Genomic DNA, 14,909 nt, shown 5'->3' on the forward strand with positions numbered 1-14,909 from the left:
TATGTTGCTCTTTTGTGGCCTTCGTTTTACCGCATTTTCTTCACAAATTTTTAATCGCTATTTTGGTTGCTTTCTTTTCTATTTGCCTATTTTCATTTTTATATTGTCGTCTTTTTTTGTTATATTGTAGCTTTTTTGCGACCTTGTTGTCCATTTTTTCGCTTTTTCAAGCTTCATTTGTCACCTAACTTGGTGACTATTTTTTGTTGTTTTTTTGTAGCTTTTTTCTAATCTTTTTTATTATCGCCTTTTTTTTAGTGCCTTTTTTGTGACTTTTTCTTGTCGGTTTTTTTCGTTACTTTTATTGTCGTTTGCTTTTTCTCACTTTTAAATTTCCTTTGGTTCTTTTTTCGTTCTTTTTGTAATTTTTTTGTTTGCTTTTTTCGCCTCTTCACACCTTTCTTTTGTTGCTTTCATTGTGAACCTTCTTTTTATAGCATTTTTTGTCGTCTCTTTTGTCGCCTTTTCTTTATGCCATTCTTTCGTTACTTTTCGTCTGTCATCTTGACTTTTTCTGTTGCATTTTTTGGGCCTTCTTTCTGTAACTTTTCTTGTCCCTTTTCCACCTTTGTTAAAAACTTTCTTTGTCATCTTCTTCTTCGTCTTTTTTTGGTCGCTTTTGTCATCTTTTTGTCGTTTTTTCGTCGCATCTGTTTCCACCTTCCTTTTGTTACCTTGTTTTTATCGTCTTTTTTGTAATCTTTTTTTTTCGTTTTTTATTGTCTTTTAATTGTATTTTTGTGACCTATTTTTTGCTTATTGCCATTTTTTATTACTTTTTTGGTCGCTTTTATCGCCTTTTTTTCACCTTTCCTTTGTCGCATTTTTTGTTATCTCTTTTGCTGCCTTTTCTTTATGTCATTATTTAGTTACCTTTTGTCTGTCACTTTGACCTTTTTTTTGTACTTTTTTCACGCCATTATTTCGTCTTTTTTTTGTTGCATTTTTTGGTTCTTCTTTACCTCTTTTCGCCTTTTTAAAACCTCGTTTGTTGCCTTCTTCTTGTCGTACTTTTTTGTCGCTCTTTTTATAGTCTCTTTCTTTTTTTTGCTTTTATTGTCTTTTAATCGTGTTTGTTGTGACCCATTTTTTTTCCTATTTCCATTTTGTATCGCTTTTTTTGTCTTTTTTTCAATTTATTTACAGCACATTATCATCGGAAGAATGTCACGTAGACATTTGTTTGATTTAAATGAGTTTATCGCCCCAAAACAGATGACTAAAATTATTCATTGAACAAAATATTCTGAATATTATTATTATAATTCTTACCTTATCATTATTTTATTTTTATAAAGACTCAGTCATTAATTTTTATCACACACCCCGTATAAGCAAATCTAAAAAATATTTATGCAGTGATAAATCACAATTGTAGACTCATCATACTTTGCACAATGCACATTTAAGATAGCATTTTTTCGGAAAAATTTTGGGATGGCGTGATCAATTTTTAGGGGGGATGAGCAAATATATTTTTTGAAATTTTTTGTACCCCTTTTCTTCATCTTTTTTGTCGCGTTTTTTGTTATCTTTTCGCCTTTTGTCGATTTTCATAATTTTTTGGTCGCTTATTGTTGTTTTTTATTTTTGATGCATTTTTGTGGCCCTCTTTCGTCGTTCTTTTTGTCGTCCATTTGCTGTCTATATTTTGAGTTTTGTTGTTTTTTCGTAACTTCTGTCCTATTTTTTCGTAACTTTTTTAAATTATTTTCTTTGCGTTTTCTTAAGTAATTTTTTTGTTACTTTTTCACCTTTTTGTTGCCTTTTGTGTTAACTTTTCTGTCGCTTTTTTTTCTTTTGTTTATGTTGCTTTTTTGTGGCCTTCGTTTTACCGCATTTTCTTCACAGTTTTTTAATCGCTTTTTTGGTTGCTTTTCTTTCTATTTGCCTATTTTCATTTTTATATTGTCGTCTTTTTTTTGTTATATTGTAGCTTTTTTGTGACCTTGTTGTCTATTTTTTCGCTTTTTCAAGCTTCATTAGTCGCCTAACTTGGTGATTATTTTTTGTTGTTTTTTTGTAGCTTTTTTCTCATCTTTTTTATTATCGTCTTTTTTTTAGTGCCTTTTTTTTTAACTTTTTCTTGTCGGTTTTTTTCGTTACTTTCATTGTCGGTTTTTTTCGTTACTTTTAAATTTCCTTTGGTTCTTTTTTCGTTCTTTTTGTCATTTTTTTTGTTTGCTTTTTTCGCCTCTTCACGCCTTTCTTTTGTTGCTTTCATGGTGAACCTTCTTTTTATAGCATTTTTTGTCGTCTCTTTTGTAGCCTTTTCTTTATGTCATTCTTTCGTTACCTTTCGTCTGTCAGCTTGACTTTTTCTGTTGCATTTTTTGGGCCTTCTTTCTGTACCTTTTCTTGTCTCTTTTTCACCTTTGTTAAAAACTTTCTTTGTCATCTTTTCTTCGTCTTTTTTTGGTCGTTTTTTGTCATCTTTTTGTCGTTTTTTCGTCGCATCTGTTTCCACCTTTCTTTTATTACCTTGTTTTTATCGTCTTTCTTGTAATCTTTTTTTTTTCGTTTTTTATTGCCTTTTAATTGTATTTTTGTGACCTATTTTTTGCCTATTGCCTTTTTTATTGCTTTTTTGGTCGCTTTTATCGTCTTTTTTTCACCTTTCCTTTGTCGCATTTTTTGTTATCTCTTTTGCCGCCTTTTCTTTATATCATTATTTAGTTACCTTTTGTCTGTCACTTTGACTTTTTTTTTGTACTTTTTTCACGCCATTATTTCGTCTTTTTTTTTGTTGCATTTTTTGGTTCTTCTTTACCGCTTTTCGCCTTTTTAAAACTTCTTTTGTTGCCTTCTTCTTGTCGTACTTTTTTGTCGCTCTTTTTATAGTCTCTTTCTTTTTTTCGGTTTTTATTGTTTTTTAATCGTGTTTTTTGTGACCCATTTTTTGCCTATTTCCATTTTTTGTCGCTTATTTTGTCTTTTTTTCAATTTATTTACAGCACATTACATGGGAAGAACGTCACGTAGACATTTGTTTGATTTAAATGAGTTTATCCCACCAAAACAGATGACTAAAATTATTCACTCAACAAAATATTCTGAATATTATTATTATAATTCTTACCTTATCATTATTTTATTGTTATAAAGACTCAGTCATTAATTTTTTTCACACACCCCATATAAGCAAATCTAAACAATATTTATTCAGTGATAAATCACAATTATAGACTCATCATACTTTGCACAATGCACATTTAAGATAGCATTTTTTCGGAAAAATTTTGGGGTGGCGTGATCAATTTTTTAGGGGGGATGAGCAAATATAATTTTTGAAATTTATTGTACCCCTTTTCTTCATCTTTTTTGTCGCGTTTTTTGTCATCTTTTCGCCTTTTGTCGATTTTCATAATTTTTTGGTCGCTTATTGTTGTTTTTTCATATTTGATGCATTTTTGTGGCCCTCTTTCGTCGTTCTTTTTGTCGTCTTTTTGCTGTCTATATTTTGAGTTTTTGTTGTTTTTTCGTAACTTCTGTCCTATTTTTTCGTAACTTTTTTAAATGCTTTTCTTTGCGTTTTTTTATCTAATTTTTTTGTTACTTTTTCGCCTTTTTGTTGGGTTTTGTGTTCACTTTTTTCTCGCTTTTTTTTTTCTTTTGTTTATGTTGCTCTTTTGTGACCTTCGTTTGACCGCATTTTCTTCACAATTTTTTAATCGCTTTTTCGGTTGCTTTCTTTTCTATTTGCCTATTTTCATTTTTATTTTGTCGTCTTTTTTTTGTTATATTGTAACTTTTTTGTGATTTTGTTGTCTATTTTTTCGCTTTTTCAAGCTTCATTTGTCACCTAACTTGGTGATTAGTTTTTGTTGTTTCTTTTGTAGCTTTTTAATCATCTTTTTTATTAGCGTCTTTTTTTTAGTGCCTTATTTGTAACTTTTTCTTGTCGGTTTTTTTCGTTACTTTTATTGTCGTTTGCTTTTTCTCACTTTTAAATTTCCTTTGGTTCTTTTTTCGTTCTTTTTGTCATTTTTTTGTTTGCTTTTTCGCCTCTTCACGCCTTTCTTTTGTTGCTTTCATTGTGAACCTTCTTTTTATAGCATTTTTTGTCGTCTCTTCTGTCGCCTTTTCTTTATGTCATTCTTTCGCTACCTTTCGTCTATCATCTTGACTTTTTCTGTTGCATTTTTTTGTCTTGTTTCTGTACCTTTTCTTGTCTCTTTTTCACCTTTGTTAAAAACTTTCTTTGTCATCTTCTTCATAGCCTTTTTTTGGTCGTTTTTTGTCATCTTTTTGTCGTTTTTTCGTCGCACCTGTTTCCACCTTTCTTTTGTTGGCTTCTTTTTATCGTCTTTTTTGTAATCTTTTTTTTTTCGTTATTTATTGTCTTTTAATCGTATTTTTGTGACCTATTTTGCTTTTTTGGTCTTTTTTTAATATGTAGTTTTCTTTCTACAACAGAATATGGAAACAAAATTTTAACTTCAATTCACTCTAAATTCACCATCTGATAATTTAAATTTTTTGTTGTTGAAGACGACTATGTATATTACGAAAAGAAAATGAAAGGACAAGTCCGCCCCACCCACCCACCCCATCTCAATTGTGATTATTTTTTTTTATTCGTCGTGAATCAAGGGGGCGGAGCTTAACTGCAAAATACTTATTTCTTCACAAGAAATTAAAAACATGTTTTTGAGTATCATGTTCAAAGAATGCTATGTATATTAAGAAAAAAGGGCTAAATATAGACCCCGCCCACCCACCCCATCTCAAATGTGATGATTTTTTTTTCTTAGAATCCTGAAACACGTTTAAAATATGTAGTAAAATTTTGTAAGGAAATATGGATTTTGCAATTAGGCTCCGCCCCTAGGTCTGCCAACGAATGAAAATTTCATTACTATTTAGATCAGGGCAGGTATGGGTGCTGCTTAATTTTTCGTTTTAATTTTTCCTTAATATACTTAGCATTCTTTGAATAACACGAAACTCAAAAATATGTCTTACGTGGTAATTTCTTGTAGAGAAATAATTATAGGGCGGAGCCTAATTGCAAAATGGGTATTTCCTTATACAAATTATCCATTTTAAACATGTTTTAAATTGCATGTTGTTAAAAGAAGCCTACACATATTAAAACAAAAAACCAAAATGTAAACCCACCCACCCGCCCTATCTCAATTGTGGTTATTTTTTTTATTAGCCGTTAGCCAAGAGGGCGGAGCTTAACTGCAATATACTTGTTTCTGTAGAGATTAAAAGGGCAAAATATAAACCCCGCCCACCCACCCCATCTCAATTGTGACTATTTTTTTTTATTCTTAGAAACTCGAAACACGGTTAAAATAGTAAATTTTTGTACGGAAATGTGGATTATGCAATTAGGCTCCGCCCCTCAATCTGATAACGAATGAAAAATTCATCACAATTGAGAACTGAGATCGGGGCGATCAGGTTTCTTAATATACCTAATATTCTTTGAACAACACGATACTCAAAAACAAGTTTTTAATTTCTCGTAAAGAAATAACGAGTTTGCAGTTAAGCTCCGCCTTCTTGGCTCACGACGAATAAAAAAAATCACCACAATTGAGACAGGGCGGGTGGGCGGGGTTACATTTTGCCTTTTTTTCTTAGTATGTGTAGACTTAAACCACGTCTGAAATAGTAAATTTTTGTAGTAATCCTCCACTTTTCTTATACAACCCACAATTTTCCATTTAGGACACCCAAAAGTCAACGATGTCCTGTGGCCCCATCTTGTTGAAAAGCACCTACTTCGATTCACTTTTAATGTGGACAAGATGCGGCACCAAGATCCCCAGCCCTCCCAGTAAATAAATTAAAACTCCCCGCTCCGGCTCGCCCTTGATAAAAACCCTTTCTTCACATCAAAGCCGTCCAGCAGCCAATCTCGGCGAGTTGGCGCTACAAAGCCGGCGGAATTCCGATTCTAAATAAATATTTTAAACAGTTTAGAAAAAGTCGCCGGTTTTGACTCGGAGACGCCTCAAAGCACTGTTTCTGCGGAATGCGAGTTCGCAAATATTTTTTTCGTCCTCACAAAGAGAGCTTTGACGCTCGAAATTATCCTTTTGAGTCGGAAAAGTGATACTAATCCGGGGACTCAGCGCGCTTCGATTTACAGCGCCGATAAATTATTAATTTGAAACGTGCCAAGGACACGCGAACGAGATTTTAATTGAAACGTTCGAGCTTTTATTTGATGGAAAGTGAAAGAATAAAAGCGAGAGGAGAATGAATCGAATTTTCCGAAATAATTGTATGTTGTCGGGCCGTGAATGGGGCGATAATGGCAGCGAATTCGAAATTGGACTAATTTTAGGGCTGCAGCGAACCCGGAACGAGCACTTTTCGCTTAAAATTTTAAGTGGGGGTGGAGATAAATGGCGGCGGGGGCGGAAAGTGGGCGATAAGATGTTTTGTTTCAAATTAGAGCGATTCGTTACACTGAGAATTTGTGATCTTAAGGGTGCCCAGTAGCAGGCCGAAAAATGAGGTTAATCGTTCATTCTTCGAAGGAAATTCAATTTTTAGACGAGGAGAGAGCATGTTTCGCTTCAACTTTTATATTGTTGAAAATCTTAAATTTAAAAATCGAGAAATTGAAAAATCGAAACATCGAAAAATTGGGAAATAGAAAAGTTAAAAAAAAGGATGGAAAATCGAAAATTTTAAAAATCCCGAAAATGGAAAAATTGAAATATAGAAGCACCGAAACTCGAGAAATAAAAAATCTAGAATTTTAAAAATTGAAAAATCAAATTATCGAAAAGTTGAAAAACTGAGAAATCGAAATATAAAACAGCCGAAAATTGAAAAATCTAAAGTTTAAAAAACGAAAAACTGAAAATCGGGAAATCAGAAGTCGAAAAATCGTAAGCTTATAAAATTTTTCATTTTGCATTTTTTCGATATTTTCCGGTTTTTGAATTATTTTTCAAATTTTCAGTTCTAGTTATGTGTTTTAATTTTTTGTTTTCAATTTTGCGATTTTTCGTCTCCCAATTTTTAATTTTCGATTTTTCAATTTTTTTTGTTCTTCGATTTTCAATTTTTCAAATATCAATGATTAAATTTTTCACTGTTGGATTGCTTCCATTTTTCCATTTTTATTTTTTCTAATGCAATTTCTTTTTTTCGTTGATTTCAATTTTGCGATTTTTCTTACTTCCATTTTTTCGATATTTCAGTGTTACGAATTTGCAATTTTTAGATTTTTCGGTTATTAGATTTTGTAATTTTTCAATTTTTCGATTTTTGGTCTCGATTTTTCATTTTTCGATTTCTCATTTTCCGATTTTTAAGTGTTTTAAATTTTCATTTTTTTTTTAATTTCTCAATATTGCGACATTTTTTTTCCTAAATTTCAGTTTTTGGTTTTAGATATATTTTAATTTTTCGTTGATTTCAATTTTGCAATTTTTCAAATCTCAATATTTAATTTGACGATTTTGCAATTTTTACGTTTTTCAATTCTTCAATTTTATATTTCTCCAATTTTAATTCTTGAATTTTTCGGTGTTTCATTGTTGCAGTTTTCCGATTTTTCGTTTTTTCAATTTTTAGATTTTTGGTTTCTATTTTTCATTTTTCGGTTTGTCATTTTCCAGTTTTTAAACATTTTAAAATTTTCATGTTTTTTAAATGTCTCAATATTAAGATGTTTTTTCTCAAATTTTATTTTTTGAATTATCAGTTTTTCGTTTCTTTAATTTTGCGATTTTTCATTTTTACGATTTTTCAAATATATATTAGATCCCTGATCTCTTAGTTTTTCAGCTTTTCGATGTTCCAATGTTACAGTTTTTAGGTTTCTCATTTTTGATTGTTCAGTTTCACGTTGTTTCAACTTTTCAATTTTTCGATTGTATAATTTTTCAGTTTTTCAATTTTTAGATTATATTTTAATTTTTCGTTAGTTTAATTTTGCGATTTTTCGTATCCCAATTTTTAATTTTTCGATATTTCAATTTTACAATTTTGCAATTTTTAGATTTTTGGATTATTATTAGATTTTTTAATTTTTGAATTTTTCAATTATATATTTTTTGAATTTCAATTCTTGAGCTGTTCGGCGTTTCATTGCTGCAATTTTACAATTTTTATTTTTTTCAATTTTTCGATTTTTGGTTTCGATTTTTCATTTTTCGGTTTCTCATTTTTTTTTTTTATTTATTTAACAGAGAAATTACAGAGTAGAGGAAAAAAAATCCTATGGGTACTCTATACAAATTAAACTAAATTTTTCCGATTTTCAAATATTTTAAATTCCCATTTTTCAATTTTTCAATATTGCGACTTTTTTTTTAGTTTTTGATTTTCCAGTTTTTTCTCTCTTCAATTTTACGAGTTTGTAATTTTTCGATTTTTAAAAAATATATTAGATTTTTAATTTTTTCAGTTTTTCGATGGTTCAGTATTATGTATTATTTCCAGATTTTTCATTTTGGATTATTCATTTTCTTATTCGGACTTTTCAATCTTACAGTTTTTCAATTTTTGGATTTCCCATTTTTCAATTTTTCAATTTGCCAAAATCAGTCTTATCTTGGCAAGTACTAGCCCCGCCCACCCGCCCTTTATTTTCTTAGAAAGTAGGTCATTTGCCAAAATCAAACGAAAAATTGAAAAATCAAAATCCCGAGAAATTGAAAAGTTGAAACATCAAAACCATGAAAAATCGAAAAATTGAAGAATTGAAGAAGTGAAAAACCGAAACTTTGGGAAGAAATGGGAAAATAAAAAAAAAGATTACTTCAGAAATAGTATTACTGAAAATTTATAAACGTCAAAATTTGAAAAATTCAAAAATTGAAAAATCGAAATATTTAGAAATCGTAAAATTGAAGAGGATAAAAATTGAGAAATTGTATCATTGAAACATCGGAAAATTGAAAAATCGAAAAATAAAAAAATGCAGAAACCGAAAATTTGAAGAATGGAAAAATTGAAAATGCCCAAAATTGAAGTACCGAAAAATTGAAACGTCTAAAATAGAAAAATCGAGAAATCGAAAAATCGAAAGCTTATAAAATCGAAAAATTGAATAATCAAAATCCCAAGAAAATGAAAAATTGAAACATCAAAACCTGAAAAATCGAAAAATTGAAGAATTGAAAACGTGAAAAATTGAAACTTTGGAAAGAAATGGGAAAATAAAAAAAAAGTTTACTTCAGAGATCGCAAAACTGAAAATTAGAAACGTCAAAATTTGAAAAATTCAAAACTCGAAAAATCGAAATATTTAGAAATCGTAACATTAATCTATACAATCTTCAGTATCTTCATTCAGAATCTTAAAAAATCTCTAAGATCTCGAAATATTCACAATCTTTGGAATCCCTATAATTTTCAGGATCTTCCGATACTTCAGTCTTCAGATTTTTTTGTCTATCGGAACATACGGAATTTTCGAAAAATTCGGAAATCTCTGGAAATGAAAGAATTTTTATAATTTTTAGAATCTTCTGAATCTTCAGTCTTCAAATTTGTTGAAATCTTCAATCTTCCAAAGACTAAGAATCTTCAAAATTTTCTGAATCTTTGCAATCTCCAGTATCTTCATTCAGAATCTTTGTATTCTTCAGAAACTTGGCAACCTCAAAGTTTACACAATTTTTTAAATCTTCAAAATATCCAGAATTTTCAGGAACCTTAGAATCTTCAGAATTTTTAAAATCTCTAGAATCTCGAAATATTCAGAATCTTTAGAATTTCTGAAATCTCCAAGAATATACGGAATTTTTTAAATATTCGGAAATCTCTGGAAATTTATAATTCTCAGAATCTTCAGAATCTTCAAAGTCTCCAGAGAATCTTCAACCTTCCAAACACTGAATCTTCAAAATTTTCCGAATTTTTTCTTGACAATGTTTAGTATCTTCATCCAGAATTTACAATCTTCATTCAGAATATTCAAAATTTCTAGAAACTTTCGAATCTTTACAATTTCTAGAATCTCTAAAGTCGCAGAATATCACGAATATTTAAAATTTCTGAAATATCTTGAATCTTAAGGATTTTCGAATCTTTGGAAAGCCTACAATCTCTGGAACCTTCGGAATCGTTGAAATATTTGGAATCTTTGTATTCATAAGAATCTTCATAATCTCAACTTTCGAATCTTTACAATTTTTAGAATTTCTAAAGTCGCAGAATATCAGGAATATTTGAAATTTCTGAAATACCTAAAAACTTTGAAATCATTAATATCTTCAGAATCTTCGAAATTTTTAAATTTTCAAATTTTTTGGAATCTTCAGCCTTCGAAGTACTGAGAATTTTCCAAATATTATTTATTTTGAATTTATTGGAAATTCTGGAACATTTGGAACCTTTATAATCTCAGAATCATCGGAATCTTAAGTGTATAGATTTTCTGGAATCTTCCTTCAGCTTTTGAAATACTCAGAATTGTCAGTTTTTGGAATTGTCAGAACTTTCAGAATATCCACAATCTTCAGAATTTTTCAAATCTTTGGAATGCCCAGAATCTCTGGAACCTTCGGAATCTTTGAAATCTTGGGACTCTTGTATACTTCACAATCTTCATAACCTCAAAGTTTTCAGAATTTTTGGAATCTTTAGTCTTCAAAATATCCAGAATAATCAGAAATCTTAGAAACGTCAGTATTTTTAAAATTTCTACAATCTTGGGATATTCAGAATCTTTGGAATTTTTGAAATCTCTCGAAATATATGGAATTTTTGAAAAATTTGAAATTTTGGATTTTTATGACTCTCAGAATCTTCAAACCTTCAGATTTTTTTGGATCTCCAATCATCCAAATACTGTAATTCTTCAGAATTTTCCGAATCTTCGCAATCTCCAGTTTTGTCATTCAGAGTGTTCAAAATCTCTGGAAACTTTCGAATCCTTACAATTTCTAGAATTTCTAAAATCGCAGAATATCAGGAATATTTGAAATTTCTGAAATATCTAGAATCTTCGAAAGTTTCAAATCATCAGATGTTTGAAATCTTCAGCCTTCGACGCACTGAGAATATTCAGAATCTTAGGAATCTCTAAAATCTCCAGAATCTTTCAATTCTTTCAAATTTCTGTAGTATCTAGAAACTTGGAATATCGAAATCTTTGGAATTTCTGAAATTCTCGGAATATGTGGAATATTTGATATATTTGGAAATCTCTGGAAATTTTGGAATTTATATAATTGTCAAAATCTTCTGAATTTTCAAAGTCTTGAGAGAATCTTTAATCTTCGAAACACCATGAATCTTTAGAATTTCCTGAATCTATACAATCTTCAATATCTTCATTCAGAATCTTAAAAAATCTCTAAGATTTCGAAATATTCACAATCTTTGGTATCCATATAATTTTCAGAATCTTCCGATTCTTCAAAGCCTTCAGATTTTTTTGTCTATCGGAATATACGGAATTTTCAAAATATTCCGAAATCTTCGGAAATTTTAGAATCTTAAAATTGTTTAGGTTTTTGGGACCCTCAGATTTTGAAATACTCAGAACTGCCAGATTTTAGATTTCCATAACTTTTAGAATCTCCACAATGTTCAGAACTTTTCAAATTTTTAGAAAGCCTGGAATTTTTGGAACCTTCGAAATGTTTGAAATCTTTGGAATCTTCGTATTCTCCAGAATCTTCGTAACCTCAAAGTTTCCAGAAACTTTAAAGTCTTCAGAATTATTAGAATCTCTAGAATCTCGCAATATACGGAATTTTTGAAATTTTGGAAATCTCTGCAAAATTTGGAATTTTTATAATTTTCAGAATCAACTGAATCTTCAAAGTGTTCAGAGAATCTTCAATCTTCCAAACACTGTGAAGCTTTAGAATTTTTCAAAATTTTTTCTTTACAATCATTAGTATCTTCATTCAAAATCTTCAATCTTCACTCAGAATATTCAAAATCTTTAGAAAGTTTTGAATCTTTACAATTTCTAGAATTTCTGAAGTCGCAGAATATCAGGAATATTTAAAATTTCTAAAATATCTAGAACCTTTGAAATTTTTCTTATAACTTTTGGGATTTTCACAACTTTCAGCCCAGAATCTGTGGAAGCTTCGGAATCTTTGAAATATTTAGAATCTTCAAAATATCCAGAATTTTCGGAAACCTTGTAATCTTTAGAATTTTTAAAATCTCTAGAATCTCGAAATATTCTGAATCTTTGGAATTTCTGAAATCTCCAAGAATATACGGAATTTTTGAAATATTCGGAAATCTCTGGAAAGGTTGAATTTTTTATAATTTTCAGAATCTTCTGAATCTTCAAAGTTTTCAGAGAATCTTCAATCTTCCAAAAACTGAATCTTGTGTTGACAATGTTTAGTATCTTCATTCAGAATTTACAATCTTCATTCAGAATATTCATAATTTCTAGAAACTTTCGAATCTTTACAATTTCTAGAATCTCTAAAGTCGCAGAATATCAGGAATATTTGAAATTTCTGAAATATCTAAAAACTTTGAAATCTTTAATATCTTCAGAATCTTCGAAATTTTCAAATATTCAGATTTTTTGGAATCTTCAGCTTTCGAAGTACTGAGAATTTTCCAAATATTATTATTTATTTTGAATTTATTGGAAATTCTGGAATATTTGGAACATCTATAATCTCAGAATCATCGGAATCTTAAGTCTATAGATTTTCTGGAATCTTCAACTTTTGAAATACTCAGAATTGTTAGTTCTGGAATTTTCAGAACTTTCAGAATATCAACAATCTTCAGAATTTTTCGAATCTTTGGAATGTCCAGAACCTCTGGAACCTTCGGAATCTTTGAAAATTTTGGAATCCTTGGTCTTCAAAATATACAGAATGTTCAGAAATCTTAGAAACGTCAGTATTTTAAATTTTCTACAATCTTGGAATATTCAGAATATTTGGAATTTTTGTAATCTCTCGAAATATATGGAATTTTTGAAATATTTGAAATTTTGGAATCTTTATGACTTTCAGAATCTTCAAACCCTTCAGATTTTTTTGAATCTTCAGTCATCCAAATACTGTAAGTCTTCAGAATTTTCCGAATCTTCACAATCTTCAGTTTCGTCATTCAGAGTTTTCAAAATCTCTCCAAACTTTCGAATCCTTACAATTTCTAGAATTTCTAAAATCGTAGAAAATCAGGAATATTTGAAATTTCTGAAATATCTAGAATCTTCGGCATTTTCAAATCATCTTTAAAATTTCTGGAGTATCTAGAAACTTGGAATATCCGAAAATTTTGGAAAGATCTGGAATCTGTTGAGTCTCGGAATATCCGTAATTTTTTAAATTTCTGGAAATTCTGGATTATTTGGAACCCTTATAATTTCAGAATCTTCGGAATATTAAGAGTCTTCAGACTTTTTGAATTTTCAGATCTTTCAGAATGTCCATAATATTGAGAATTTTTTTAATCTTTGGAAATTTTATGACGGACTCCCTATAGTGATCATAATCTCTCCTCTCTTGGTTCGGTACCTGCGCTGGGTTGGTACTTTGGGTTGCATAGTTACAAAAAATAATTCTTCTCACTCTCTTCGTAACGTTCCATCATCACCCAGATACACAAATCCCTAAACCCTATTGATTAAATGCTTGCTAAAGGGCTTTATTTTATTATTGAGAATACAATAATGTCGCACCTGTCTATATTTTCGTTTTTCTCTTCCAGCGCGGCCACGAGTGCAAGGCCACCCACCGCCTCAGCAGCGGCGTGTACCTCCGTTTCGGTCCGTGCCGCAGCCGCAAGCGCTTCCGGCCCAAGTACTGCGGCCTGTGCCCGGTGCCGGGCATCCAGTGCCAGCCCTCGCTCAGCACCACCGTGAAGGTGGAGTTCCTGTGCGACGGACCCCAGCCCGACGAGGTCAGCTCCGAGCTGCTGCCCGAGTACCTCGAGCCCGGCGAGGACCTCTGGGACGACTCCTCGCCCTGGAAGTCCGACAAGGTGTCCAAGCTGATGACAGTGTCGGTCCAGTGGGTGCTCAAGTGTCGTTGCGAACCGGAAACTAACGAACCGACGTCGAGTACGGGCGAAGTGATCCTGCACCGAGTGCACCGGACTGCCGCGCCGTGAACATATCATGAGGATGGAGCGCACACGACCGAAACGTCTTTCAACGCCGTTCACGAGGACCAATTTTCGATATTGATACGTTTTGCATTCTTATTGTTGTTTGTGTTGGGTGGTTGATGTTAGACACAGTGTGGGAGGCGGAGCACTCGCGCCCCGCCGACTAACATGTTTGTGATATATTTACTTTGTAAGTAGGTATAACCAATACTTCCTCCTCGTAGCTATAAATCAGCTTCGGGACTTCCGGAAGCGACAATCGGTTTATAGTTATGTAAGGCAAAATTTTGTGACACGAGCTTGCTAGTTCTTTAGTATATCATGAAGAGGCGGAAAGTTCACGCAGAACGGCTGGTTTTCACGGAGGTAGAGTAAAGTACTATTAAGTAAACACCCCAAGTGCACCTTCAAAGTACGGACTGACGGTTTCAAATCTCCAAATGAAATTTTAAGTGAACACAATCCGGCTGTGCAGCCGTGATAATAATAACAATATCTTTATCGTAGGTTTCCATAGATTCATGTAGTGTTTATTTTAATAATTACGATTTTTAGATACGAACAATAATGTACATTTTGAGTATTGTATATATAGCATGTACTTATATGCCAATAAAAGTTATACAATATTGTTTCGTAATAATTTCCTTCTCATCAAAAAATTGGTAAAATTATCACACATATAGGTGTAGTAAAGAAAATGTATTTAGTTGAGTTTCGAAAAAGTCAAAATTTTTGCGAAATTTGAAGAAGGGGGACCATTAAAAAATTTCAATTTTAAAAAAGGTGTCTAAAAATTATGAAAAAATTCAGGTACGTAAATCTCGACACGCTGATTCCAAAAATATAGCAGGTTGATGGTCACGAAGCAAGATTTTCGA

The 14,909-nt window shown here is 31.1% G+C and overlaps 1 protein-coding gene across 1 annotated transcript in view; it reads left to right on the top strand.

Annotated features, from left to right (window-relative positions):
* Nucleotides 1–14,657, top strand: part of LOC135131511 (CCN family member 1) — a 187,494-nt gene extending 172,837 nt beyond the window's left edge. Inside the window, exon 7 of the mRNA XM_064059288.1 lies at nucleotides 13,630–14,657. Within this exon, the coding sequence (XP_063915358.1) occupies nucleotides 13,630–14,031 (402 nt within the window). The 3' untranslated portion in view covers nucleotides 14,032–14,657. The remainder of the gene's footprint in view (nucleotides 1–13,629) is intronic.
* Nucleotides 14,658–14,909: the final 252 nt, after the last annotated feature.

Source organism: Zophobas morio, unplaced genomic scaffold (genome assembly GCF_036711695.1).
Source record: "Zophobas morio isolate AGI-343-1 ecotype UQ-CSIRO unplaced genomic scaffold, CSIRO_AGI_Zmor_V1 ptg000020l, whole genome shotgun sequence".
NCBI lineage: Eukaryota > Metazoa > Arthropoda > Insecta > Coleoptera > Tenebrionidae > Zophobas > Zophobas morio.